This window comes from Felis catus, chromosome A1 (assembly GCF_018350175.1).
Source record: "Felis catus isolate Fca126 chromosome A1, F.catus_Fca126_mat1.0, whole genome shotgun sequence".
NCBI lineage: Eukaryota > Metazoa > Chordata > Mammalia > Carnivora > Felidae > Felis > Felis catus.
Window position 1 is genome coordinate 29,776,063 of NC_058368.1, and position 27,789 is coordinate 29,803,851.

General features: G+C 47.6%; 1 protein-coding gene and 1 long non-coding RNA gene across 3 annotated transcripts in view; one reads left to right on the forward strand and one right to left on the reverse strand.

The window, feature by feature from the left end:
* Window positions 1-9,171: 9,171 nt before the first annotated feature.
* On the reverse strand, window positions 9,172-13,873 carry PCDH8 (protocadherin 8). 2 transcript variants are annotated; one of them, XM_045053721.1, is made up of 3 exons: window positions 11,324-13,873; window positions 10,619-10,826; window positions 9,172-10,130 (listed from the first exon to the last, which is right to left on the reverse strand). In XM_045053721.1, exons 1-3 carry the CDS (start codon window positions 13,664-13,666, stop codon window positions 9,757-9,759), a joined length of 2,925 nt encoding a protein of 974 aa, XP_044909656.1. In that variant the 5' UTR covers window positions 13,667-13,873; the 3' UTR covers window positions 9,172-9,756. The 2 variants fall into 2 exon arrangements, with proteins under 2 accessions (XP_044909656.1, XP_023107808.2); XM_023252040.2 differs by having other exon boundaries at window positions 11,033-13,873.
* LOC109498231 overlaps window positions 13,428-27,789 on the forward strand; it is a 70,011-nt gene continuing 55,649 nt past the window's right edge. Inside the window, exons 1-4 of the long non-coding RNA XR_006595224.1 lie at window positions 13,428-13,559; window positions 14,974-15,515; window positions 17,494-19,119; window positions 20,562-20,971. This is a non-coding gene — a long non-coding RNA (uncharacterized LOC109498231). The remainder of the gene's footprint in view (window positions 13,560-14,973; window positions 15,516-17,493; window positions 19,120-20,561; window positions 20,972-27,789) is intronic.

Below are 27,789 nucleotides of genomic sequence, written 5' to 3' on the forward strand. Positions count from 1 at the left end.
TCTATCCTTTAAATATTCATTGAACATTTGTTTTGAAAAACGGCTGTGAGAAAAGGCAGAGGATAATCACCCTCTCTTCCTCCCAGTGGTTCAACTTGCTCCAGACGCGCCTGCCCCATTCAGCAAAGAAAAAAACAACAACATTAACTGACAATTAATGACCTTCCTTGGAAGGCCGGTCAGCAGCTGATCTCCCCCCCTCCCCATCTCAATATGCCAACCACATGCAGTTCTCTTTTTCAGAGGCGTTCTGGAAACTAGTTGTGGATCGTTGCATTTCGTGGGGATTTTGATGATGTTTCCTATAAACTGGCTGTCTGTGCACTGCTCGGGCCTGTCCATTCGTCCTTGTCTGGCTGGAGTTATGTGAGCCCACATGGATGACTTGGTCAAGCAAATTGGTAGTTGTCTGTGTCCTAGTCAGGAGTAAGAGAGAACACAAACAACCCACTCTTGCTCTTTTTTCTTCCCACATCTCCACAGCTACAGTAAATCAGATTGCCTGACATTTTTTTTTTAAAGCTGCATCTGAATCTCATGCCCTCAGACTAGAGATTTCCGTTATATCACTCAGCGCATGGCAAGAGCCATGGGCTTCTCTGATTAGTGAAGCTGAAGAGCAGAAATGAATCACAGCCCCTTTGTATTCTAGCGCATGGGTCTGGGATGAGTGAATGCAGGAGGCTGGCCAAAACACAACCCCAGTGACTCAATTCTTAAATGATTGAAAATGAACATAAGCTTGGGACTTAGGTTGAATAAATATCTCCATTTAATAAGCATCGAAGAGAGGGTTGAGGTGGCAGGACGAAGGAAGGGAGAGGGAGGACACCTGCTTCTGATAATCTTGCTCGGTTTCCCTTTCTGTAAGATGGGGCCACTTATCATGATCAGTGACAGAGGGCTGTCATTGTGAGCAGTATATTTTAAAAAGTGTCTTGAGAAATACCTTACAACAAATCAAAGACAATTTCGCAGGGACAAGAGTTGGGTTTTATGCCATAAAAGGAGAAAATTATAGACCTGGTCTTTCAGATCAGCTAAGTACCCAACCAGGAAAACAGGAATTATTCTGGCTTTTCTTAGAAAACTGGAAGGAATTTAGGGGCTCTTACAAGATGAATGGAATAAAAGCTAGAGTGCTAAGCTTTCTACCATTTGAGAATCAGGTAGAGCAGGACAGGACACTGAGAATACCTGGAGAGAAGAAGAAAGGCCATAACAGGAATTTGCATAAACTAGTAACTAGTAAGCTTGGGAGGAAACGCAAAGGCTACCTTATTTGACCCCCAAATCAGAACTCCTCACCCCTTATTCCATCAGCTCATTGTCTTACCTTTGCTTGAAAGTTTCCAGTGACAGGGAATCACCACCTCTTGAGGTAACCCATCCTAGTTTTGAGTATCATGCATTGTTATAGATTGTTTACCAAATCTCCCCCATGAAACGTTACTGCACTGAGTACCCTCAACCCCCACTCCTTCCCCTTCAGACATGCCCCAGGTCCCTGACAAGTTGTACCACTTAGAGCTGTGCACAGCACTTCAGCAGGAACCTCATCATTTGTGAGCAGCATGGAGTGGACATCAATAGACTTTTTCAGGCCCCCTTTAACCTCTCCCAACACCTCTCACCTGTGTGCTGTGGGAGCGGAGAGGTGAGGGGAGGAGAGGATAGAGGCAAGGCACATAGTGTAGATAATGTCTTGGTAGATGGGGCAGGATCCTGCCTTTTTAGCTCCAAGTTTCGCACTTAACACTTCACCTTGTCTCTACTTGGGGGTTTTCTGTTTGTTCTGGTGTCTGTGACAAGCATACAGTTAAATATTCTGGAGACACTGCATAATCTCCATAGTGCAATGTTTCTCAAAGAGTGGTCCTTGGACCAGCAGCAGCAGCATCACCAGGCAACCTGTTAGAAATGCACATTATAGGACCTCACCCCAAACCTATTGTATCAGAAGCTCTGTGTCTTTTTTTTTTAATTTTTTTAACGTTTTATTTATTTTTGAGACAGAGAGAGACAGAGCATGAACGGGGGAGGGGCAGAGAGAGAGGGAGACACAGAATCGGAAGCAGGCTCCAGGCTCTGAGCCATCAGCCCAGAGCCCGACGCGGGGCTCAAACTCACGGACCTCGAGATCGTGACCTGAGCTGAAGTCGGACGCTTAACCGACTGAGCCACCCAGGTGCCCCTGGCACTCTGTGTCTTAACAAGTCCTCTAGGTGATTCTGATTTGGGAAGCGCTGCTAAAGTCAATGCTCTTGGTGCCCCACCCACAAGTACCTGTGGAGCCCGTGCACTCCTTCCTGGCTGCTGTGAGCTGCTGAAGACTTATGATGGCTTCCTTCCCAGGAAAGCTTTTTTCTCCTGCCCTCTCGTGCTGGCTTCCCTCCCTTTCTCCTGAGAGAACTTTTTCAATAAGTGATTTTTAGGAGAATCTCCATCTCAGGCTGTGCTGCTCAGGAATAGTCACCCAAAGTTAAGCAAGGAATTGAAAGATTTATGAAGATACTTAAGAGGTCCATATGGGTACCTGAAAAAAAAATCTAGATAATGTTGTAGAATGGGACATTTACTAGTTTTGTATGTAGATATAGTTTGGGAGATGCCCCACCATGCTTTGGGAGGAATGCCAGAGACAGAATGGTGACACTGAATTTCTTCAGCACGAGAGGATGGCAGACACAGCCCTTAGCATTCTTGCTGCATTTCAGCATCATTAGTTCATTCTCAGACCTGCAGTGAGGTTGGTGATTAAGGGCTCTTGGCTGATAAGTAGAATGAATCACAAGGAGGTTCAGTGATGGCTGAAAGTCAGTCACCGAATAAAATTGAGATTCCATTTCCACCCACTCACCCACTACTGCCAACAGCCCAGTTCTTTCTCCGATGATCTAGTGACATTCATCAGAAGGAAATCTTCACTCCTCAGCAGCTATTCTCCTAGAACTGATAGGAGAAAAATTAGCAAAATGGACAAAGTCTCAATAAGAGAAGAGACTAATAGCCAACATTTAACATAGAAAACAACTAGATGCTTTCATCAACTGCATGGTTTGCTTGTGTTTGCCTAGAATGAAAGATAGATTTGACAATTATTTGTATTGGGGCCATGTTGCTTCAGATACTGAAATACTGAAATGGACTAGATCACATCAAATCTCCAGAAAAATGATGCCCACACACTTCTGTGAGTGGCTTGAGTTGGGTCTAAGAGGTGCTGCTGCATTGGGACTTGAAGATGGGGGAAGGGTTGATCTTCAATAGGTAAGGTGGCTTCTATGTGGACAGGGCTGATGCTATTCTGTGGTCTTCTGGAACTCCTGCCATCACTAGACCGGCTGGGGTGGATGAGATCCTGAATCTGTTGGTCATGTCTGATTTGGAGGCATATTTAGCATAGACCCCCTGTGGGGAGGTATGTTGACTTGTAGATGCAGAGTCTCTTGGCTGTGGTGTGTAACCATGACCTTTTGTGCTTGGCTCAGTAAATCATTTCATTCAGCAAGTGGTTTTATTGAATCCTGATTATGTACCAGCCAGGTGCTGGGGATAGAGAGATGAAAGACACAGTCCTTGATTTCATGGGCCGCCGGGGGAGAGAGAGAGATGGAGCAGTGATCACCCTCAGTTTGGTAAGCGCTAAGGAAGCACATAGGAGGTGTGCCCTGCCTGGTCTGGCTGGTGGCTGGGAGAGGAGGTGAAGTGATTCTTGAACAGTCTTGAAGGGTGAGAAGAAAGGATCATAGGAGAGGAAGATGGGGAGAGGGAGAGGAAATAGAATGCTAGCCCTGGCTGAAGGGCCAGCATGAAGGCCCTTCGTGAAACCTACGTAGATCCTTGTGGCTGAAGCTCCTGGTGTGCATAGCGGGTGGGCTGGCGGGGAGGAAGGGACAGCAGCAGGACCCAGTCTGGGGAGGGAGGGCGGGGGGGGGGGGTGGTGGTGGCAAGAGCATGAAGGGTCTGGGATGTCACCGACAGCACTTCCTAAAGGTGGTGGGAGTCATGTGGGTATTAATCAGCAGAGTGACTGAGATCAGATGTTTAGAAAAAGTCTTTATGGCGGCAGTGTGGAGGCTGGAGTGGAAGGGGACAGGCAGAGCAGGTAGCGTTGTGCTGGAACCCAGGAAAGACACCATAAGAGTTTGAATAAGGCAGTATTTTTAAAACAATTTTTTTAATGTTTATTTTTGAGAGACAGAGAGACAGAGCACAAGTAGGGGAGGGGCAGAGAAGGAGGGAGACACAGAATCCCAAGGCTCCAGGCTCTGAGTTGTCAGCACAGAACCCCTAGTGGGGTTCGAACTCATGAACTGTGAGATCATGACTTGAACTGGAGTTGGATGCTTAGCTGACTGAGCCACCCAGGCACCCCCCACCTTTTTTTAATGTTTATTTTATTTTTGAGAAAGAGAGAGAGAGAGAGAGAGAGAGAGAGAGAGAGAGAGCGCAAGTAGGGGAGGTACAGAGAGAGAGGGAGACAGAGGATCTGAAGCAGGTTTGTGACCACAGCAGACAGCCTAATGTAGGACTACAACTCACTTATGAACCTGCAAGATCATGACCTGAGCTGAAGTCAGATGCTTAACCAACTGAGCCACCCAGGAGCCCCAAGTATTTCTTATTCTGTATTAGACAGATGTCCATTTTAATCTCAAGCTCCCCCCCCCACCCCCAATTAGCTGTGTGACCTACGGCAAGTTACCTTACCTCTCCAAGTCTTGCTTTTTCCCATATGTATGGTCTAATGAGGCCTTACCTTGCAAAGCTGTGAGGATTGCATGTAAAGTGCTTGGTGCAGTGTGTAGAGCACAGTGATCACTAAAAAATGGTATCTTTATTCTTGTTTTTGTGCAGCCATCCTAATTTAGATAGTCTCCCTAAAAGCAGGCACTGAGGCAAGGACTCGGGTGCAAGAAATTTGTTTGGGAAGTGATCCTAGAAAGCACTGAGGAAAGTGAGGTAGGGAAACACCAATGAGCGGGGGTATTGCTGGGTGCCTTGCTGCTGTGGGCAAGTGGGGCTCAAATTCACTTGGGATTCTAAGGAGAACTGTGTAGAACATAACTCAAAACTGCCCCTCCAAGAGACAGGGAAGCTGGGGTGTTTGTCCACCAAACGCATCCCTAATTGGCTGAAGGTTGCCTCTGCAGGTCTTAAATCCCCCGTCCTTCCAGACTGCTCTGTGCACAGGCTGAATAAACTTGTGTGGCCCTACCAGTGTTGGGGCCTCAAGCAAGTCTCGAGCAGCAGAGACAGACGTGATGATGGAGACTATCACAGATGCAACCCGAAGCAGCCTCTGAAGCTGAGGTGGACTTCAGAGTGGGAAGTTGGGCAGAGCATTAGATCTCCTGCGTGGAGTGAAGGAACACTTAAAAAGATAGTAGAGGGGCGCCTGGGTGGCTCAGTCGGTTAAGCCACCCACACTTGATCTCAGCTCAGGTCATGTAGAGCCTGCTTGGGATTCTCTCTTTCCCCCTCTCTCTGCCCCTTTCTGCTCACTCACTCTCTCTCTCTTTCTCTCTCACTCTCTCTCAAAATAAAAAAGTAAACTTAAAAAAATATTTAGAAAATAGAACCAACGGATCTTGATTGAGCGGAAGAAAGAAATAGGGTGGAGTCTTAAAATGGTGTGTATTTTGGGTTTGGTCTATAAACTGTGGTCCCATTCATTGGGTTTAGAACAATTGCCAGAGAGGTAGTTTGGGGGATGATGGTGGTAAGGAAAGGGGGTGATTTCCATTTGGACACAATGAGTCCAAAGTGTCCATCATATAACCAAGTGTCACAGTGGGTGGGCAAAATGGAATTTCCCTGATTCACCTTAAACTATGTGGATTTTACTCTGACATGTTGAAATTTCTTTTACAAGTTTCGTGGGAGCAAATCCTGTACTCGGATAATGAGTGAAGACTTTTTCCCCCTGGTAAAAGGGCACATTTAATCTGGCATTTTAACTGATGCCTTTTAAAACAGCCTGGTGTCTCTTTTTACCTGCTGTTCACTCATTAGGTGACTTTGAACTTGTTGGTGAATTCCATTGCAGATTATTTTCCTCTGAAGAAAGGGAATAATAAATACTCTCTTGAGTTATTGCATAGCTGTTGAAAACTAGACAGCATTTTCAAAGCCCTTCTGAGTTGTTGCAAAGCACAGTGCTCCATTGAGTATTGTATTACTTTGCTTCAGTTTGCTTTTAAAACTTAGAGCATTCCAATTATCCCGTTGTTACTGAATTCAATACGAAAGTGAATATGCTTGTTTTCTAAAATGGAATTTTTAGAGGATAAAACCTTATGTGTGCCAAGTGAGATAAGCCAGATAGTTAGCTAATTATGGCATGGAACTCATCCTGATTGTATATATATTTTCTCTCCATGTGCATATATATTTGTATTGAAGATATGCATCCTGTTTTCACTCTATTTCAGAATGCATTTTTCAATAGATGTTGAAACCACTTACATTTTAATTTTCTGAAGTGGTTTCTTTGATGGATATTTTATTATAGGAAGTGTAGGACATCCAAGTCAATGGGGCCAGATATAAAAATATGAAACTGGGAAAGTCTGGCTTGAGCTTTCTCTTTCAAGGTGACTCTCCCACTTCCCCAAGGACTTTCCCATGTCCCAGTGCTCACTGCCAAGGTGCCTAAGGGTTGTTGGCCTCCAGCTCGAGAGAGGTGTTTGTGATAGCATCACAGATCTCTAAGGTTTGTGAGCTGGCCTGTGATGTTTACTTTAGCTGCACTTGTTTGTAGAGTGTTGAGTATACACAAGGCTCTGAATGACATACTGAAAGAGGAAAAAGTGAAGAAAGCAAACTGATTGCGAAACAAGGCCAGACAGCCCGAGTCTGTGTTCTCTTCCCTAGTGGTGGGACTGGGCTGATAGTTACTATAGAGATTGGCTTTCAAGGAAGGCAAGATAGAACGAAGCAATTATTACCATGGGCTGGGCATTGTCCTAAGTATTCGGCATTTAGAGCTGTTCATTTAATTTAATAAGTAATATATTTTCTTAGAAATGTACACAAAAGTCAACATTTCTAGAGAAAAGCATGAAGCCTCTTGCACTTAACTCCCATTTCTCTGAGAGCTCCTGCTGCTGGCCCTTAGAACTCCCCTCCAACTCCCCCCACCCCTGCCTTTTTTTTTTTTTTTTTTGGTTTAAACAAACAATTTTATGGACTGAATTGTATGTTTGATTTTTTTTTTTTAAGTTCTAAGCAAAACTAAGGTCTCTTAATGGTCATTTCTCTAAGGGAAAAATATGATGGTGAAGTCATAGCGGTTTTGACAACTGGTTTTTTGGATTAATGAAATAGTTTTCATGGTACAAAATAAAATAATGACAATGACAGTATTTTACTTTGGAAGGATAAAAACAGGCAAACACATTCAGAGATTGAATGCTTTCTTTCTTTCTTTCTTTCTTTCTTTCTTTCTTTCTTTCTTTCTTTCTTTCTTTCTTTCTTTCTTTCTTTCTTTCATTTTTGAGAGAGAGACAGACAGACCACAAGTGGAGGAGGGGCAGAGACAGAGGGAGGCACAGAATCTGAAGCAGGTTCCAGGCTCCGAGTTGTCAGCACAGAACCGGAGGCAGGGCTTGAACCCACCAAAGGTGAGCTCATGACCTGAACTGAAGTCGGCCGCTTAACTGACTGAGGCACCCAGGCACCCCAGAGATCGGATGTTTTTAGATGGCAATGTGGGATTATTGGTCCTTCGGCTCTGCATTTGATGGGACTGGCTCAAGAATAAAGATGTAGATGTTGAAATGGGAGTTCTGGCTAGGGCTCTCTCTGCTGGCGCCTGGTCATCGTGGCTCTGGAGCTGTCTGGTAACCTAGCCACATCTGATGCTTTCTTTTAGAACGTGATGTCTGGGCAGTCTGAACTTGTCAGGCACATGCTCAGCTCAGTTGCATGAAGAAACCGCTGAACTTTGTGCAGGCCTTGGGTGGCGAAGCACTTGTGTGTGACCACCCTGCTGTTCGGCTTGGAGCCACCACTGGTTTCAATTATGACTTCAACAGGCAGCTTTGAGGGCTCCTCTATTCATTACAGTGCCTCACACTCTGTAATTAGTAATAAGGGAACACAGGCACTTCACAAATATAAAGAGCTAAACAATAATCAGGCGGTAAAGGCAATGCATTAGGACTTTTCCACCTCTTTGTTTCTTTCAAGATAAAAAAAAAAACAAGCCTCTTGTTGCTTCATTTTATTTTCTTGCCTTGAATAATCTGGGTTTGAATCTCATTCTGGGCACTGATTAGCTGTGTGACTTTGGGCATTTTACCTAACCTTGCTGTGCCCCAGTTTCCTTATCTGTAAATGGAGATAATGATAGTTCCCATCTCATGCGGGGTAGTTTGAGGATTAAATGAGATAATTCATGCAGATGCTTTGTAAGGAGCTCTGCTCATTTTAAAGCTTGTTCAGTAAATGCTAGCGCTTATTGTTATCATTTTAATTTCCAGTGAAATGAATGCATTAAATATAAGAAATAGACATAGGTCTTTTAGAGTGGCTTTTTAAAAACCTTCCATAACAAACATCAAGTACATGCAAACACACAAATAGATCAGTATCATTACCCTCCTCCATCCCCACATGTACCCATGCTAGCAGTGGCAATGATCCATATTTTATCAGTCTTGTTTCATGTAGCCCCATGTTTCCTTCTAGAATATTTTAAAGCAAATCCCAAGTACCATGTCATTTCACCCGTACATTTGAGTGTCTTTTTGCTATTAACACCCTATATGCTAAGGGCTCCTTGAGATTAGGTCTTCTTAACCTCGAACTCCAGCTCTTAGAGGAGTTACTGCAGTTAGTAAAAACTCAACAGATGTTTAATTAGTGAATGAACAGCCCAAACAGCTTTCTCTACTTTTTGTAGATGCACCATAAATATCTGTTGAGTGAATAAATGAGGAAAAGGATTTTATAGAGTGCCTGATGTAAATGGAGTTGTGCATGATTTACAAAATAAAGTATTTTTAATACTCAGATGAGACTTTCCAATACTTGGAAATTTAATATTGCTGTGAATATTAATAATGCCCAAATAATTAGCACTTGAAAGAAGGTTTAATTCTGGCTCTTAGATTATTTGTGAATGTCTAACTGTAGGCAACTTCATGAAAAGCAATTAGCAGATTCTTCAAACACATGACAAATCCTTTATTACTGTGCTTATAAGTGACACGGTTTACAGAAAACCAAATGTAATTAAGTAACATTGAACTTGAAATCTACCACAGACTCAAGATATACAAGGTATACTTGGCAAGGCAAAAATTCTCAAACACTAGGTTGTTTCAGTTGAAAGGTAAATTTCCATTAAGTAATTCCCATTTTTTTTTTGTCTTACAGACAGTTCCTTTGGCAATAACTTCCACTTTAGCTTTTATTATATAAAAATATAACAAAATTTCATTATATACAAACATTACATTACACAATGTACAGGTTAAAAACACTAAGAAAATGGCAAGCTGCAAGTGAAATTAAAGTCAATAGCATGATAAGAAAAATTAAATACTGCACACATTTCATAAAAATTACATTAACTACATTTTTGTTTGCAAATACCAAACAGTACCAATGTGATTGGAAATAGCTTCCAACAACTTCATTTTAAGGCACATCTTGCATATTTATATATACAACACTGAAACCTGTCAATAATTTAGGGGCTTCTCGGAGTGACCTGTATATGTTGTGAAGACATGCAGCATGGGATTACACATTTTCATTGGCTTCCTTCTTTGGGGACAGGTACCTGCCAGGGGGGGACTGATAGAGGGGTACCCCAATCTCCTGCAAGTCTGGGAGCCTCCCCGGGCGGGGAGGGGAGAGCAGAGTGACTGTCCTGTCATAGTCCCTGTGTAGCACTTTCTCATAGACGCTCTGCAGCCCCACTGTCTTGGGCAGCTGGGCCTGGTAGTAATTGTCCCTGCGCAGAGGATCACGAGGCAGGGACGTGCTCTTACAGAAGGTAGACATCTGGGCCGGTGGGTGAGGCGGGGGATGTGTGTTGGGCCCTCCGCATGATGGGCTCCAGCAGCGGTCAGAGTGGCCCAGGATCTTACACTCAGCGGTGCACGCCCACAGTCCTAACAGAAAAGAGAAAGGGAGAGAGGGTGATGATTGTTACTGAGATTGCATACAGCTACGCCTCCCTCTTCAGAATGTCAGACGGGGTCAGGGTGGCTGAAAAGAAGAGTATGGGGGTGAACGCGACGATTCAAGATTCGAAAGAAATACTGCTTCCTATGAAGCCACCTTAACACGAAGTTGGTTCAGCTTTTTTGGCTGGAAGCAAATTAAAAACCTGATAAGCAGAATTCCCCTCCTCAGGGAGCTAGCGTCACCCCTGCCTCCGCCTAACCGGATGGGATTGTGTTCTTTATTTAAGTGGTGGAGCTGCCTCGACGAGGCATTTTGAAATTCTTCTCTCTGAGGAAGGGTGGGATCCCAAACCCCGAGGACTGAAAAAAGTGGGGAAGGAGGAGGAGGGCTGGGGGAACGGAGAGTGAGAGGAGGGCAGAAGGGGGCGGGGAGAGAAGGAACGTTGAACTTGGCAGGAAAGAAGAGTCCTCACCACTCTGCATGTGGTTGATGAGATCCTTTTTCAGAGCGTCCCCGCTGATGTCGGAATCGCTGTCGTTGAAATCACTGTCCCCTTTGCCGCTGTCTTTGCCGCTGAACTTCTCAGCTTCTCGGCCGGAGATGGTATTGAAAGAGTGTCCTTTCCAGACCGCCACAGGGGGCGCCGGCTCCTTTCCGAAGCCGGGAGAGGCACCGTAGGGCTGCAGCAGGGAATGGGAGTAGCGGGGCGGGGGTGGGATGGAGGGAGGGAGCGGTGAGGATTGGACAAGAAACAAACAAACAAACAAAAAAAACAAGTGTGACAGGTTAGACCTCTCCGGCGCAAGCACACCCAGAACCCTCCATCCCTTCCCCCAGCCTGTCCGCGGAGCACGGAGGGGGGCGCCCAGCCGAAGGAAGGCCTCACCTCGGCGTGCGCGCCGCGGAGCCGCTGCTGCCCCTCGAAGTGACAGGAGCTTTCCCCGGTGGCGCTGCCGCCCTCCGAGCCCGGCACTTCGGCCGCAGCGACCGCGGGCGGGGGCGGGTCGGCCGCGGGGCTGCCAAAGGGCGCTTTGCCGCTGCCAGGGAAGGTGAGCACGTCGAACATGTTGGGCCTGGGCCCGGCTCCCCGGGCAGCCTCCTCCGGGGAGCCGGGAGCCGAGGCTCCGCCGCCCGCCGCCCCGGGCCGCTCTTCCCGGCGGGCCCCCCCTTTGCGCACCTCCTTCTTGCGGCGGTTGCAGGTGGTGGCGATGGCGATGATGGCGGCCAGCAGCAGCGTGCAGCTTCCCGCCAACACGATGATGACGATTAGCGGCGTGTCCCATTGTAGCGCCGGCCCCGACGCCGCGAGCCGCGAGCCAGGCGGGCGAGAGCGCTCCGGGCTCCCTGCACTGGCGGGCGCCACCAGCCCGCGTCCGTCACCTGCTGTCACCACGAAGCTGACAGTGGCAGTGGTGGAGAGCGGGGGGCGGCCGCCGTCGGATATGACCAACAGAGCCCGGAAGACGCGGCCGGGGGGCTCCTGGGAGAGGTCGTCTGTGAGCACTATCTCCCCCGTGCGGCGGCCGATGGCGAAGGCTTCTCGCGGCTCCTGCTGCTGCAGCTCGAATGCCAGCTCCCCGTTGGCACCATCGTCTGCGTCCCGGGCCTGCACACGCGCCACCGCCGTGTCCCTTGCCGTGCGCCCGGGGACCGCCACTTCCAGGGTCCCGTTGGCCGGCGCCGGGTGCACCAGGATGGGTGCGTGGTCGTTCTGGTCCAGTACTCTCACTTGCACCAGGGCACTGCTGGAGAGCTGAGGGGAGCCACCGTCGCTCGCCTGGATGCGCACGTCGAGCTGGCGTAGGGTCTCATAGTCGAAGCTTCGCAGCGCGTAGATGGCCCCGGTAGCCGGGTCTACCGACACATAGGTGGACACCGAGCCCCCGGCACGGCCTACTTCGGCCTCCAGCAGCCGGTAGGTGACCTGGCCGTTGCGGCCCAGGTCCGGATCCCGGGCGGCTACCGTGGCCAAGTAGGCCCCGGGCGGGTTGTTCTCACGTACGGACACCTCATAGACTGGTCGTGTGAAAAGTGGCGCGTTGTCATTCTCGTCGCTCACGCGCACCGTGTAGGGCCGCACGGTGCGTAGAGGGGGTGCGCCTCTGTCCTCGGCCACCAGCGTCAGGTTGTACTCAGCGATGCGCTCGCGGTCCAGGGACGCCGCGGTCACCACCAGGTAGCTGCCCGCGTAGGCCGGCTGCAGCCGGAAATGCTCGTGCCCGTAGAGGGCGCAGCGCACCTGCCCATTGGCGCCCGAGTCTCTGTCCGAGGTGCTGACCAGCGCCACCAGGCTCTCGCGCGCCGCCCCCTCTGGCACCAGCGAGATGGCGCCGGCCTCCGGCGTTCCAGGTCCGGTCGGCGAGGTCGCGTCCGCACCCCCGAGAGCTGCGGCGGCGGCGGCGGCGGCGGCGAAGGGAGAGGCGGCAGGCGCGCCCGGGGCGGCCAGCGGGGTGATGGTGATGTCCGGAGCGTTGTCATTGACGTCGCGGATGCGCACGATGACTTTGCAGGTGGAGGCCCGAGGCCCGGGACCGCGGTCCTGGGCCCGCACGTCTAGCTCATAGGTGTCTTGGCGCTCGTAGTCCACGGGTCCTGCCAGGGTGAGGCGGCCCGAGCGCGGGTCCAGGCGGAAGAGGCGGCGCGCCTCGGGCGGGGTGCGGGCACCGAAGGCAAACACCACGTCGCCGTTGGGGCCCTCGTCGGGGTCGGCTGCGTCCAGGTCCAGCAGCAGGGAGCCCACGGGCGCGTCCTCCGCCAGCTCCACCTCGGCCACGGCGCCCTGCGGGAAGGCCGGGCTGTGGTCGTTGGCGTCCAGCACTCGCACGCTGAGGGCGGCAGTGGCGGAGCGCGGCGGGCGGCCGCCGTCCTGGGCCACTAGCTCCAGGCTGTAGGCGGCCTGGCTCTCGCGGTCCAGCTCCTGCAGCAGCACCAGGTCCGCGCACTGGGCGCCGTCCGCGCGCGTCTGCAGCTCCACGCGGAAGGGGCTGTGAGGCTCGGCCAGGCGCACGCTCTGCAGCCCGTTGGCTCCCACGTCCTCGTCCACCGGCACCTCCAGCGGGATGCGCGTGCCCACAGCCGCGCCCTCGGACACCTCCACGGGGATCTGGGCCCGGGGAAAGCGCGGCGCGTGATCGTTGATGTCCCTCACCTCCACCTCCACGTGTATCAGCCGGAACTGCTCCTGCGAGAAGCTGACCACGTCGAAGGCCAGCACGCACTGTGGTGCCTGGCCACACAGCCGCTCGCGGTCCAGGCCCGCGTCCCCGACGGTCAGCTGCCCGTCGCCCTCGCGCACTCGGAGCAGCGAGCTGTTGAACTGCTTCATCAGGCGGAAGCTTGTGTCTCCGGATACTTTCATATGCAGGTCCTCAGCTAGGGTCCCGATGACCGTACCAGGAGCGTCCTCCTCGAAGGTGCTGTATCGCACTGTCTTGCTCTGGGCCACTGAAAGCACCCAACAGAGGCTGAAGAGCTGTAAAGGGAAAAGGCAGGGGCTGCCCCCGCGCCTCACCGGACTCATGCCGCTAGCCCCAAGTGCTATTCCAAAAAGCTGAGGGAGCAATTCCTCTCTGGTTTGCAGGTGCAGGTCCGGGCGTGAGTCCCAGGCTCCTCCGAGCACGCTCTTTGCGAGCCCAGTGCGGGAGATCTGTGGGCTGCAGCTCGAGGTTCCGGCGGGCTCTGAGGACGCTCAGTCCGGTGCACACTACACACCTCTCCCTTCCTTCTATAGCTGCTGGAGCTGCGCCGCTGCGCGCCGCCTCCGCTTTTATAACAGCCGGTATGCAAATAACCAGAGCCGGGCAGCCAATGGCAGCTTCACGCTCGCGCCGCTCCTACGCCAGCCTCTGACAATCCCTTTAATGTGGAAAGGCTTAGAGGGGAAAACAAGAAAGGAAAATTAGGGAATCTTTTCTTTGTTTAACTCCTTTCGCCTTTTTTCCTTTCCTGTCAGCGCCCTGAATACAGAGGAGTTGGCACAGGTCGCCGGGAGTTAAAGGGGGTGGATGGTTTTGTTAATTGTGCCTGTCCAGGGCCGGCTGTTTGAACTGAAAACAACCTTGGATTTCGGGGTAGTGGTGAGGGACCCCCCACCCACTCTGCATTTTGCATCTTAGAGGCTTTCCTAAACCTCGTTCCTTTTTCTCCACTGACTTGCTTAACCCAGTAAGATTTTACTAGCTTTCTCTCCCAGCTTCCCAAAGCTTTCAGATACATTCTCTCGATTTAGGAGTCCTAAGGATAAGAGAGAATTGGTTTTATTCAAATTTGTGTACGCAATTGTGTTTTACTCGTGTGAGCGACGGCGATCAGGGCTGCCACTTCCTTTTCAGAAAAGAGCTCTGCGATGTGTTAGTATGCATGTCACTGTCCAAATGGCTTTCTTAAGCCCTGGGCGCTAGCAGGCCAGGAAAAAAAAAGTTCCAAATAGGATTTAGCATAAGCTTGAGGAGATTTGGAAAGGTTTCAAAGATCAGACTGTATCAAAGGCTTATGAAGCCCTCGTTAGCAGTGGAAATAGAATGGCGTGGCAGGCGATCCCATTGGAGGCCCCAATGTCTGTATTATTTCACTGTGACAAGCTAAGGGGAGAGAAAGTTGAACAGTTTCCACTGCGGAGTTGGGCTAACTTGAATATAATGAGCAAACGCCACATGTATCCATTATGTTCCTCTATTCATCCCCAATCACTGCCATAACTCTCCGGCTAAACGGTGATGGGCGCTGAATTCCACACAATACCCGGCTCATATTAAAGTGCATTTAGAGAACTTTCCCTCCTGATGCCTTGTTCCGCCTATTTAGAGGATTTTCTTTCTGTTCTAATAGGGCTGCTCAGAGAAGCAACACTCATCCCGTTCCAGAAGAACAAAATCACAGCATGACGTTGAAACCTGGCACTAACCTGGGGGAACTTAACCATCTGCCTACAAACGTGTGGAGCTTTGGTATTGCCAAACTCTGGGCTGGGTGGGTCCCCGGACTGGCCAGGCTTTGCGGTGCCCCCTCCCCTCACAGGTATTTCCCTCACCCCCACAATCCAAAGACCCAGGGAGGTGGAGCTCCAAGCAGGAGCAAGACGAATTCTTATTGAAGAGCTTTATTGAACGGGTTATGCAAATACGTATGAAGAAGGAGAGATAAAAGCAAAAGCCACGCACTGCAAGAAAAAAAATTTTTAAGGTGATGGATTTGATAAGCAGACTGTATTTAGTAAATATTCTTCTGAATCCAGATTTTAGTCCTGCTGTCAGCGTCCAATCTGTGTTTTCCTTTCCCTCAGACATGAGTGATTATGTCCTGGGGTCTTTTCAGAAGACATTCAGGGGCTCTCCTCCACCCCACTCCGGCTCCGCAGGGTGAGCAAGCAGGTAGGTGGGGGTGCAATGAGGGTGGAGGAGAATGAAGTAGGAGCCCTGGAATTGCCAAAGAGCAAAAAATAAAACAAACAAACAACACACACACACACACACACACGCACACACACACACACGCAGCCCCAGAGATCAATAAATAAAGCTCTTATGAGATTGAGAAGAGATTGGGGGCGTCTTCAGAGCCGTTGTGCCTCTGGGTTCCTTCCCCCACCCCGTTCACCTTGCTGTCCTGGTATTGCTAAAAGCATTGATGCCGGGCAACTGCAGCCGCGAAGGGACAAGGAAAGGGCGACGCCCCCTGCAGGAGTACAATTCCCCAGCCTTCCCTTCCACTTTTTTCCCCCTCGCAGCTGCCAATTAATAGTTTGCTCTCTCTCTGCTCCTGCCCAAGAGGTATTTCTCGGTGGGTATGCGCAGCCAAAAGAACTTTCGGTCTTCTTTCCGAGCTCCTCAGCACTCCCACTCCGGCCTGGGGCCTGCTAGTGACCTTTAGTGTTTCCAGAGTCGCGCCCTCCCCCCCCTCCCCTTCCAGGGTCAGCCCAGACTCGAACACTTTCAGAACTCCGCAGTCGGACAGCGGCCTCCCAGTGTCAGTAGTGTAACCCCTAGAGGTCAGGTCCGCGCGGTGCATCGGCTGCGAAGCCAAGAACCCAGGGAGGGGTTGAGGGAGGACAAGGGTGAGGGCAGTGGGGCAGAATAGCAGAAAAAGGATGTTTTCAGCTGTTTCCGTGAGTAGACAATTGCCTAAAGCACGGTCACAAGTGACTGAGAACTGGACCCCACGCCTGCGCCCCCTGCGGTCTCGAGCCTCTCAGTTCTGGGCCGGACCACAGGATCCCAGCCGCGCGCTGTTTAAATTTGTTTTATTTTTGCTTGGCTGGAGAATCCCAACTACCTAATATTTTTACTCAAAGCGCTTCGTGTCATCTTGCTCATTCTCAAGACTGAAATACGGGAAGGCGTGCTGGGGGCAGGGGGAAGGGAGTGGCAGAACAGGCATAAAACAGGAGGCGGTAGGAGGGGTGTGGGCGGCTAGTAGCAGGTCCAAAGCATTTTATCCTGGGCTGGCGACTCGGCCGCTCGGAAGTGACCCTGACAGCGGCGGCGCCAGGAAGCGTGGGGCGCAGAGCCCCCAGCGGGTAGCCGCAGCAGGCGAGCGGCGAACACGGCCTTCCGAGCCGGCCGTAGAGGTGTGAAGGCACGCGAGCAGAACGAGCTCCCGGCACTGCCTCCTGCGGCCTCCAGATTATTGAAATACGATTTAAAATAGCGCATCAGCGCCTACAGCAACTCCCGGGGGAAGCAAAATGTCCGTGGAGGTGGGGCCGGGGGCGGGGGTGGGGGGGGGGGAAGGCAGGGGAGCTCGCCCTCCCCCAGCGCCGTTCCCGCCCCACAAAAGCAACTCACATCGACTTGTTATCATACCAAAGGCCCGAGCAGGCTCAAAGGAGCCCCTTTCTCTGGGTTTTAGCAACTTAGCCGGCAACAGTCTCGCAATCCTGAGAACAAACACAGCCCCACAATGGCCGGCGTTTTCTCGGAATGCAAATGCTGCGGGCTCCGCAAAGCTGGGTTTCTGTTGCCGAGCCTAATGCCTGCTTTGTGAAACTCGCGTGCAGACCCCGAGATTGACACGGGCGTCACGTGACGGATTAGGGCTCTAGGAAAGTTTTCAAAGCGGCGACAATGGGGGGCTCAGCCTGATCTGATATCTCCCACAGTTTAGCGGGAAAGAAAATCAGGATATATTCTCATATGTAATAGGATTATCTTTTCCATTGCAAGTTCTATACAGCATGTAATTTATTTTTAATTAGGATTATATCTGCCAGGAAAGGGAACTAGAGTTCGCTGGAAAGTGTAATTCTAAGGATGGATGGGGAGAGGGGTTATTTTTTACCCTTTTAACTATTCAAAAAAAAAAAAAAAAAAAAAAAAAAAAGCCCAGGGCCTATTGTTTTTCCTTCAACAGGCTCACTCCATTGGATAAACCTTCCAGGGAAGTTTGCAGCAAGTGCTCCTCCAAGCAGAGAACAGAGGCAGCTCTTCAGAAGCATCCACTTCATTCTTGTAAGGAAAGCACACTTTGTAGAAATCTCTTAGAATTTCTAAGTCACTGAGTTTTGCTGGTGTTTGCTCTCTAGAAATGCAACCAAGCTCTTTCCTACACTCCAGATGCTAACTTATATTTTTTTAAAATGCACCTCCCTTTTTTATTGGGCTGTTGATGCTGGCAGAGTGACTTTTAAACTTTGATTTCAACCACAGAGTAACATCCTTCGTAGCCCTGATTCAAACTCAGCAGTCAGACGAGACAGTTTGGGGGTGAAGGTAACTGTTGTTTAAACATTGATTTTGGATTGATCCCAGTGCCAGATGCTCACAAATCATGGACCATTTCCAAGTCTTGGGTTACTCATCCTTTTTTGTGTTCTGTGTGTCGGGATGCTCTGGGATGCCTGCTTAACCTGATAAGAAATGAAACATAGGCTGGGACTGCAGGCATTGAATCATCCTGCTTGTGTTCAAATCTGATACCACTGAATTGCTGTGTAACCCTGGGCAAGTTACTTGATCTCTCTGTAAATGGGGATAATACTAATACCTTGTAAAGTTGACTTAAGGACTGTGTAAGAATACAGTATCAGGTACTTAGGAAGCCCTGAACACATGTTAATTATCATTTCCTTTTAAAGCACAAGGAGGTATCATCTAAACCTCTTATTTTACAGGTGAGGTATTTATTCAGAAAGACAAAATACAAAACAAAACAAAAGAACAACCCTCCCACTTCCTGTCTGCTTCTTTGCTTTAGTTTTAACTATCCTTCTGATTCTTTTTTTCCTCCTACCCTTCTGGAAATAATAATAGGTATAGTGGTGGGTGTATAGATCCCCATGGAAGGAGAGACATGGTCATGTGAGGGTTAAGTCACTTTAATGCTTTCATGTCATTTCAAAATCTTTTGGAAACTTACTCTCTGGTTGAGATTAGATGATGGCAAAAAGGAGTTTCCAGTGGACTTATCCACCATCCTTTTCTACAAAAGCCATTTATCATGACTGAAACCACCTACAGACACAAATATTGAATGGACACCAACACATAATTCTGGGGGAGCAGGACTATTCCAGAAGGCCTTCCCTCTTAGGATGCTCAGGAGTAGCTGGTGACTTCCTGTACCTTACGTGGAGCCAGTGTTTGACTCTGTGCTTCCCCTCAGCATTAGTTCACCAGGACTGCCAGAAACTTTGTGGTTTAAACAATAGACATTTATTTTCTCACAGTTCTGGAGGCTGGAAGTCCAACATCAAGGTGTTGACAGGTTCCTTCTGAAGGTTGTGAGGGAGAATCTGTTCTATGCTTCTCTGCTAGCTTTATTTAAAGAAGGAGAAGGAGAAGAGAGAGGAGGAGGAGGAAAAGGAGGAGGAGGAGGAGGAGGAGAAGAAGAAGAAGAAGAAGAAGACGACGACGATGACGATGGCGGAGAAAAATAGACTCCGTATGCCAGCCCGTAGGTGGGACACAGATGAAGAAGGATACCACAGTCGCATATGAGGATTGCTGTGATGAAGGCCTATGCTGCAGTCTATCACAGGTGGCTACCCACAGTCTTTAGGGGAGTGGAATACCTGAATGCAGGCCATATGTTAAGAGCAGTGGTGCGGGTGTGCATTGCACACCTGCATGAACCTAGAGGAAGGGCCCCAATTGTGCTGGGGAGTGGAGATGCTCAGGGAAAGCTTTCTGCAGGAGGTGACATTAGCTGGGGGTAGCAGGGGAGAGAGAGGGATGGAGATGAATAGGTCAACCCTTCTTGCAGGAATAGGAAACTCAATGGCATGAAGGTCCAAGGGTTGGGGTGTAGGTTGCCATGAGGGTCCGGAGTAGGAACGTTGTGGGGAAGAAAGCCAGAGTGAGCAAGTCAGGGCTTCATACACCACAGTTAAGGAATTCTAGTTCTATCCTTAGGCAATGGGGTTGAAGGATGTCATTGTGAAATCACAGGTTTACCAGGGTAGGGGCAGGAAAATGGACCAAGGAACCTAAACTGGTAGACTGATCTAGGAGGGAGCTCTCAAGTGGCAGGTTTGGGAACAGTGACTAGCTAGTTAGTGGTCTGGCTGAATCCCAAGAGACTCAGGACAGAGAGACATGCACTGAGACGGCACTTGTCTGTGGGTTTAGCCAGAGGACTATTTCCTTATCTGCCGGCCTGCCTTCTCCCCCAGCCAGAGGGCGCTGGAGTAAGCGGTGCCGGTGCCAGAGGAGTTGGCTGGTGATCTCCAGCATCTCCAGTCCTCTGGAGAATGCAGTTTCTCCTGGGAACCTCCTCTTGGAAGTCTGGTTCCAAGGAGAGTTCAGGCAGACAGCAGTGGAAGGGAGGGGGTTCTTTTTGCTCAGAAAGTTGAGGCTTCTCTGGGTTCGGCCAGGAGCAGGTCCAGAGTCCTCACAGTAGGTCTTCTGTTGGACATCTGTCCAAGACAAATAGTGCTGGTAGAGGGGGTGAGAAGTGGCATGTTCCATAGCTGCCTGTGGCCTGGGGGTGTGGACAGAAGGCCAGTGTTCTCCTTATCATCGAAAGATTTAGTGTGGGGGGGGAGGGGGAGGGTTGGAGGGGAGCGGGATTAAGAATTTCCCTGGAGCCCTTTGGTTGGAAAATATAGGATATAGGATATGGCCTGGCCTCCTAGGACCCAGTTGATGGTTGATGGGCACTGTGAGGCAGAATTAGGACCAAATTACAGAGTTCATGGTGGAAAAAAAGAGGTTGTAGACAACCAAAGGAGCCCTCAGTGAGGATGAAAAGAACCACAAATCTCTGCTCAAACCATACTCAGGAGTTCTGTAGTTAGATAAATTGGATGGATTGATTGCTTTCAGAGCCTAAAACATGTCGTTGCAAATTTGGGGTTTAGTTATTAATAAATGCCACATGATTCAAAAGAAATTAAAGCAGGAAGCTGGAGCCTTTTCAAGGCAGAGAGAATTTAATCATTGACTGGTCTTTTTTTTCCTTCCTTTCTTTTTTCCTCAAAGTCATTGTTCTGTAAGTGCTGAAGACTTCTGACTCAGGCCTTCTTTAGCGTCTGATGGCTTGAACTCGCCTGCTCCAAGTGGGTCACAATCCACTTTTGAAATGGAAATGAAGTCTGCATGGCAGCCTCACCCTCAGAGCCCTGGGACCCAGGCCCAGCCAGGGCACCGCAGAGCCTGGTGTTATAAATTTCTGCGTAGATCTGAGAGCAGTTTTAGGCCATTGATCTCATGTCACCCAGAATCGAGATGGAGTGACGGCTGATAAACTGCATGGTGACAGGCTGCGGCCTTGGAAGAAAAAAGTCTAGATGTGGGATAAAAGAAAAAAAAAGCTGATGGATTCGTTATCGGCCTCCCAATTCTTCTCATCCTGGATTATTTCCGAACACTTTAGAAGCATTTATTTTCAGGTAATTTTATAGTTGTCTTTTTGTCCTTCAGAGGTGCTTTGGTCTATGAAATCACTCAGGGAATTTAGATGAAATCATTTTTATATGTATTGCTCGACAGCACAACGCCCCCCCCCCCGCGTCCCCCCCCCCTGCCCCGCCAAGTCCCTGAAGGCCTGCTTTTAGGTCCAAACCCTTAGGAGGCTTTTACCTGCAGTGCAGGGAATTGTAGATACAAATAACCATTGGCATTAATACTAATTCATGATTCTTCAGCAGCACAACCCAGCCTACAGTTGTTAAACACTACTTATTGTAATAAGGGCCAAATGCCAAAAGAGGCACATTGGTGGGGGTGGGGAACGCTCCTTGGTCAGTATTTAAATGAGTATTTTTCCTTCAAACTTTTTGATTCTCCCTTGGCTCCAGCCCCTCAGTCCAAAGGGCAGTGTGAATCACATGTTATCCCAGGAAGACCCAGGCGCTTCAGAAAGGTTTTGGGTAGGTAAGGTGAGAAGGCCAGGGAGATTAGGGGAGTGTGGCGGATCATTTGTGTTCTGGGATGAATAAAGGTTGAATTCTTGCCGCCCTGGCTCTCAGTTCCCGGGTCCAGTGTGGGAACGCGAGATGGGGAAGAATGGACTGCTCCATGCATTGAACTGAGAGCCCTCCTGGGCATGGCTGGCCATTTGTAGGGCATCAATCTTGCTTTGCTTTGCCTGGGGAGCCTTGTATAGAGGTCCATGGTCTCAGGGGACTGAGAAGAAGGTTAGATGGAGGGATCAGAGCCCCCACAGGGAAAAATAATGTGACAAGCTGTCAGAACATGGCGACTGGGTGACTCCTGTTCCCTCAGTGGCCAGGGGGCCCTGCCAGGCCCCACATCCTTCAAGGCTGGGAGCTGGGAGAAGGGAACAATGTAAGATGTATGATGGATTACACACTTTTCCATCAAACCCCAGTGGAGCCTGTTTGCTGGACTTCTGGAAAAGGAGGAGTGGAGTGGCTTTTTCCAGGAGTGGAATGTTGTGAGTAGAGTATTTTGGAGGGGGAGTCTAGTGATAGAGAAGCCATGGAATTTCTGGGGATCAAGAAAGCTATTCGCTGAGGTCAATGGCAGAGGTAGATCTCCAGGAGGAAATCCAGGGGTGAGAGCAAAATACACTTTGTCAAAGTCTGGGATAGGAGTTCCTTTACTTAGGACAATTGTATCAGTCAGCACAGGTCAGGTTATGCTTCAGTAACAAACAACCCCAAATCTTAGTGACTTAAAACAGCAGGTGTATTTCTTGCTTACTCTGCATGTCCATCTGGGAATATGCTGCATGCTGTCCTCACTTGGGGACCTAGACTGTTAGAGTAGCCACCATCTGGAACTTTCTCCTTGTTGTGGCAGAAGGAAGAGGGAATGTAGCAAATTGTGTATTGGCTCTTAAAGTTTCCACCCACGTATGACAGACTTCCTTTTTATGTTCCTTTGTCCACTTCAAAGTCTTGCTAATGCAGTGTAAAAGCTCATTCTGCTTAGTCATTAGAAGGCAGGCTTGAGGGAATAAAACAGGAGAGCTGGACAAAACCCTTAGACAGGCCAAGAGTCAGGGCATGTGCCCTGAGCTTGCCTCCCCTTCTCAGGTCTTGGACAAACTATTACTTTTTTTTTTTTTTTTTTTTTTTTTTGCAGCAGGAAAATAGCAGTTGGGAGAAATGCTGGGCAAAGGCATATGTGCCTCTAAATTCAAGGAAGGTCAGAAATAAATTAGAAGTGTCCTCATGTGACACATTCCTTAAAGTATAGGCTAAATTACAGCTTCAGACTAATTAGCAAGGAAATCCCCCAAGAGTGAAAGATTGAGTATTGGTAATGGGATTACATGTCCTCTTGCTTGTGCTTGGGGGAAAACTTGCATAAAGTATCTTCATTAATCACAATCCTAATGGCTTTTACTTTTACCACCATCAACCAACTACCAGGATCAAAAACATTTTACTAAGCAACTTACAGAGTGTGGAATGGAGCTATGCTCTGTTGAGTGCTTTACAGTGGAGTTAAACCCTCTCCCTTTTGAGTTTACAATCATGGGGTGCCTGGGTGACTCAGTTGGTTAAGTGTCTGACTCTTGATTTTGCCTCAGGTCATGATCTCATGGTTTGTGACTTCAAGCCCCATGTGGGGTTCTGTGCTGCCAGTGTGGAGCCTGCTTGGGATTCTCTCTCTCTCTCTCTCTCTCTCTCTCTCTCTCCCTCTCCCTCTCCCTCTCCCTCTCTCCCTCTCTCTTCCCCCCTCCCCCGCCCAAATAAATAAATAAAGTTAAAAAAAAAAAAGAGTTTACAATCACATGGATGGAAGCACTAAGAATAGCTAGACAACATGAATATGAATATTGACATCTGGGAAGCCTGAGAAGAAATTTTTTGGTAGGGTGATCAATAGAGAAGGGATCATGAACAATATTTAGGAAAGTTTGAATCAGGAGAATTTAGTTCATTTTTGTCTGTGCCATCCACAGGGTTAGGCACCAGGGTATGTGCTGTCACTCCCTAGGGCATTTTGGTCACTGGGGAAGGCAGTACACCATCACACAACTTCAGTGTAATGTGGTTAGTGATAAACAGTGATAAATTTAGTGATAGATTCCCAGGAGAGAAGATCAGCTTCTGGGAGCTCACTTAAGAAGCAGGGAGATGGTTCAGCAAACTCCTTGTGAGAAGGAGGGGGCTATTTTAGGCCAAGCATTGGACTTGGGAGTAAGCATAGGGCAGGAATAATTGCCACTCTGTACTTCTAAGGCTCTATTTATAACCATCGATATCCAAAAGGTTCAGAGACTAGAATATGTCCTATTACAGATGAATATACTATTCACATGTGTTTTTTTGAAATAGGCAAGGTGTAAGTAACACATAAAATAATACAATATTTTAATATAGAATGTAGAAAATATGAAGAGACACAAGATGTCATGCAGGCATCCTAAATATCCTGTTTCTAAATTTGTTAAATGAAGTGGATAATTCATTTTTTTAAATGTTTGTTTTTGAGAGAGAGAGAGAGAGAGAGAGAGAGAGAGAGAGAGAACAAGTGGGAGAGAGGAGAGAGAGATGGGGACAGAGTATCAGAAACCAGCTCTGTGCTGACAGCAGAGAGCCTGATAACAGGGATGGAACTCAAGAACCGTGAGATCATGACCCAGCTGAGCCGAAGTTGGATGCTCAGACTCTGAGCCACCCAGGTCCCCCTAAGTGGATAATTCTTGCCTCTACCTGTCTCACAGTTGAGGTGAGGTTTCCATGGTACAAAGAATGCAGAGCCCTTTAGGAGCCATAAAACAGTGAACACAGTAAGCCATAGAGCTGATGGGTGTGCTTAAACTAAAGGGACACGGAGCCAGTTTGCAGACAAGTGTGGAAGGCAGAAGATGATGAAGGACGGAAAGCAGCTGGGGGCAACTGCTGCAGCACCAGAGCAAGGCTAGATCTGAAGTCCATAGAAAGTTTTCAGCACCTTGGATCCAAAAGGTGGGGGCAGTGGGAAAAGGAAGAAGGTACACTTCTGCTCAGCTGGGATGGGGCAGTGGCTAGAGGCTGAACATGGGTCAGAGAGGAGGTTGTTAACTGTTTTATCCTTAGTGCCTAGAATAACGAAGTCACGAATAAATATGTTTTGGAATGAATGAATGAATGAATGAATGAATGAATGAATGAATGAAATAGCATCTCCTTAGATTTTACCAGGGACATGGTATGGATCTCTGTCTGCCCATATGCAGGAGACCCCTGGTTAATTTCAATAAGTATGAGTTTGGAGAGGTGGTCAGGGCAGACTCTGTATCCCAGATTCAGCTCAACACAGACATCCTAAGGCCCATGGGACCAAAGTAGGAGGACGTGAGATCTTGGTCAGCACTGCTAGGAAGTCAAGATGCCACAGATACAAGGCCCCACTTCCAGACTGTTTTGCCTGCTCCAGGTTCCATTCTGGGAAACATTTAGCCCTTCTTTTCTTTTCTTTTCTTTTCTTTTCTTTTCTTTTCTTTTCTTTTCTTTTCTTTTCTTTTCTTTTCTTTTTTCTTTTCTTTCTTTTCCTTTCCTTTTCTTTCTTTCTTTCTTTCTTTCTTTCTTTCTTTCTTTCTTTCTTTCTTTCTTTCTTTCTTTCTTTTCTTATGCCTTTTTTTCAGATTTATGTATTTATGTATTTATTTTAAATTTATTTTTTAAGTTTACATCCAGGTTAGTTAGCGTATAGTGCAACAATAATTTCAGGAGTAGATTCCTTAATGCCCCTTACCCATTTAGCCCATCACCTTCCCACAATCCTTCCAGCAACCCTCTGTTTGTTCTCCATATTTAAGAGTCTCTTATGTTTTGTCCCCCTCCCTGTTTTTACATTAGTTTTGCTTCCCTTCCCTTATGTTTATCTGTTTTGTATCTTAAAGTCCTCATATGAGTGAAGTCATATGATATTTGTCTTTCTCTGACTAATTTCGCTTAGCATAATACCCTCTAGTTCCATCCACATAGCTGTAAATGGCAAGATTTCATTCTTTTTGATTGCCAAGTAATACTCTATTGTGTATGTATATATATAAGATGTGGCACACCACATCTTCTTTATCCATTCATCCATCGATGGACATTTGGGCTCTTCCCATACTTTGGGTATTATTGACAGTGCTGCTATAAACATTGGGGTACATGTGCCCGTTTGAAACAGCATACCTGTATCCCACCTGTATCCCTAGGATAAATACTTATCCTAGGGATAGTGCAATTGCTGGGTTGTAGGGTAATTTATTTTTGATTTTTTGAGGGACCTGAATTCTGTTTTCCAGAGTGGCTGCACAAGTTTGCATTCCCACCAGCAGTGCAAAAGAGATCCACTTTCTCTGCATCCCCGCCAACATCTGTTGCCTGAGTTGTTAATGTTAGCCATTCTGACAGCTGTGAGGTGTATCTCATTGTGGTTTTGATTTGTATTTCCCTGATGATGAGTGATGTTGAGCACCTTTTCACGTGTCAGTTGGCCATCTGGATGTCTTCTTTGGAGAAGTGTCTATTCGTGTCTTTTGCCCATTTCTTCACTGGATTATTCATTTTTTGGATGTTGAGTTTGATAAGTTCTTTATAGATTTGGGATACTAACCCTTTATCTGATATGTCGTTGGCAAATATCTTCTCCCATTCCATCAGTTGCCTTTTAGTTTTGCTGATTGTTTCCTTCACTGTGCAGAAGCTTCTTATTTTGATGAGGTCCCAATATTCATTTTTGCTTTTGTTTCCTTTGCCTCTGGAGACATGTTGAGTAAGAAGTTGCTGCGGCCAAGATCAAAGAGGTTTTTACCTGCTTTCTCCTCGAAAATTTTGATGGCTCTCTGTCTTGCATTTAGGTCTTTCATCCATTTTGAGTTTATTTTTGTGTATGGTGTAAGAAAGTGGTCTATGTTCATTCTTCTGCATGTTGCTGTCCAGTTTTCCCAGCACCACTTGCTGAAGAGACTGTCTTTATTCCACTGGATATTCTTTCCTGCTTTGTCTTGATGATTACAGCTTTGTAATACAGCTTGAAGTCTGGGATTGTGACACCTCCAGTGTTGGTTTTCTTTTTCAACATTGCTTTGGCTATTCGGAACTTTTCTGGTTCCATACACATTTTAGGATTGTTTGTTCTAGCTCTGTGAAGAATGCTGGTGTTATTTTGATAGGGATTGCATTGAATATGTAGATTGCTTTGGGGAGTATTGACATCTGAACGATATGTGTTCTTCCTCTCCAGGAGCATGGAATCTTTTTCCATTTTTTGTGTTTTCTTCAGTTTCTTTCATAAGCTTTCTATAGTTTTCAGTGTATAGATTTTTTGCCTCTTTGGTTAGATTTGTTCCTAGGTATATTATGGTTTTTGGTGCAATTGTAAATGGGATCGATTGCTTGATTTCTCTTTCTGTTCCTTCATTATTGGTATGTAGCAATGCAACTGATTTCTGTGCATTGATTTTATATCCTGTGACTTTGCTAAATTCGTGGATAAGTTCTAGCAGTTTTTGGTGGAGTCTTTTGGGTTTTCTATATAGAGTATCATGCTGTCTGCAAAGGGTGAATGTTTGACCTCCTCCTGGCTGATTTGGATGCCTTTTATTTCTTTGCATTGTCTGATTGCTGAGGCTAAGACTTCTAATACTATGTTGAATAACAGTGGCAAGAGTGGACATCCCTGTCTTGTTCCTGACCTTAGAGGGAAAGCTCTCAGTTTTTCCCCATGGAGGATGATATTAGCAGTGGGTCTTTCATATATGCCTTTTATGCTCTTGAGGTATGCTCCTCCTATCCCTACTTTCTTGAGGGTTTTTATCAAGAAAGAATGCTGTATTTTGTCAAATGCTTTCTCTGCATCTATTGAGAGGTTCGTGTGCTTCTTGTCCTATCTTTTACTGATGTGATGAATCACATTGATTGTTTTGTGGATATTGAACCAGCCCTGCATCCCAGGTATAAATCCTGCTTGGCCATGATGAATAATTTGTTTAATGTATTGTTGGATCCGGTTGGCTAATATCTTGTTGGGGATTTTTGCATCCATGTTCCTCAGGGAAATTGGTCTATAGTTCTCCTTTTTAGTAGGGTCTTTGTCTGGTTTTGGAATCAAGGTAATGGTGACTTCATAGAAAGAATTTGGAAGTTTTCCTTCCATTTCTATATTTTGGAACAGCTTCAAGAAAACAGATGTCAAGTCTTCCTTAAATGTTTGGTAGCATTCCCCAGGAAAGCCATCTGGCCCTGGACTCTTGTTTTGTAGGAGATTTTTGATTACTAATTCGATTTCTTTACTGGTTATGAGTCTGTCCAAA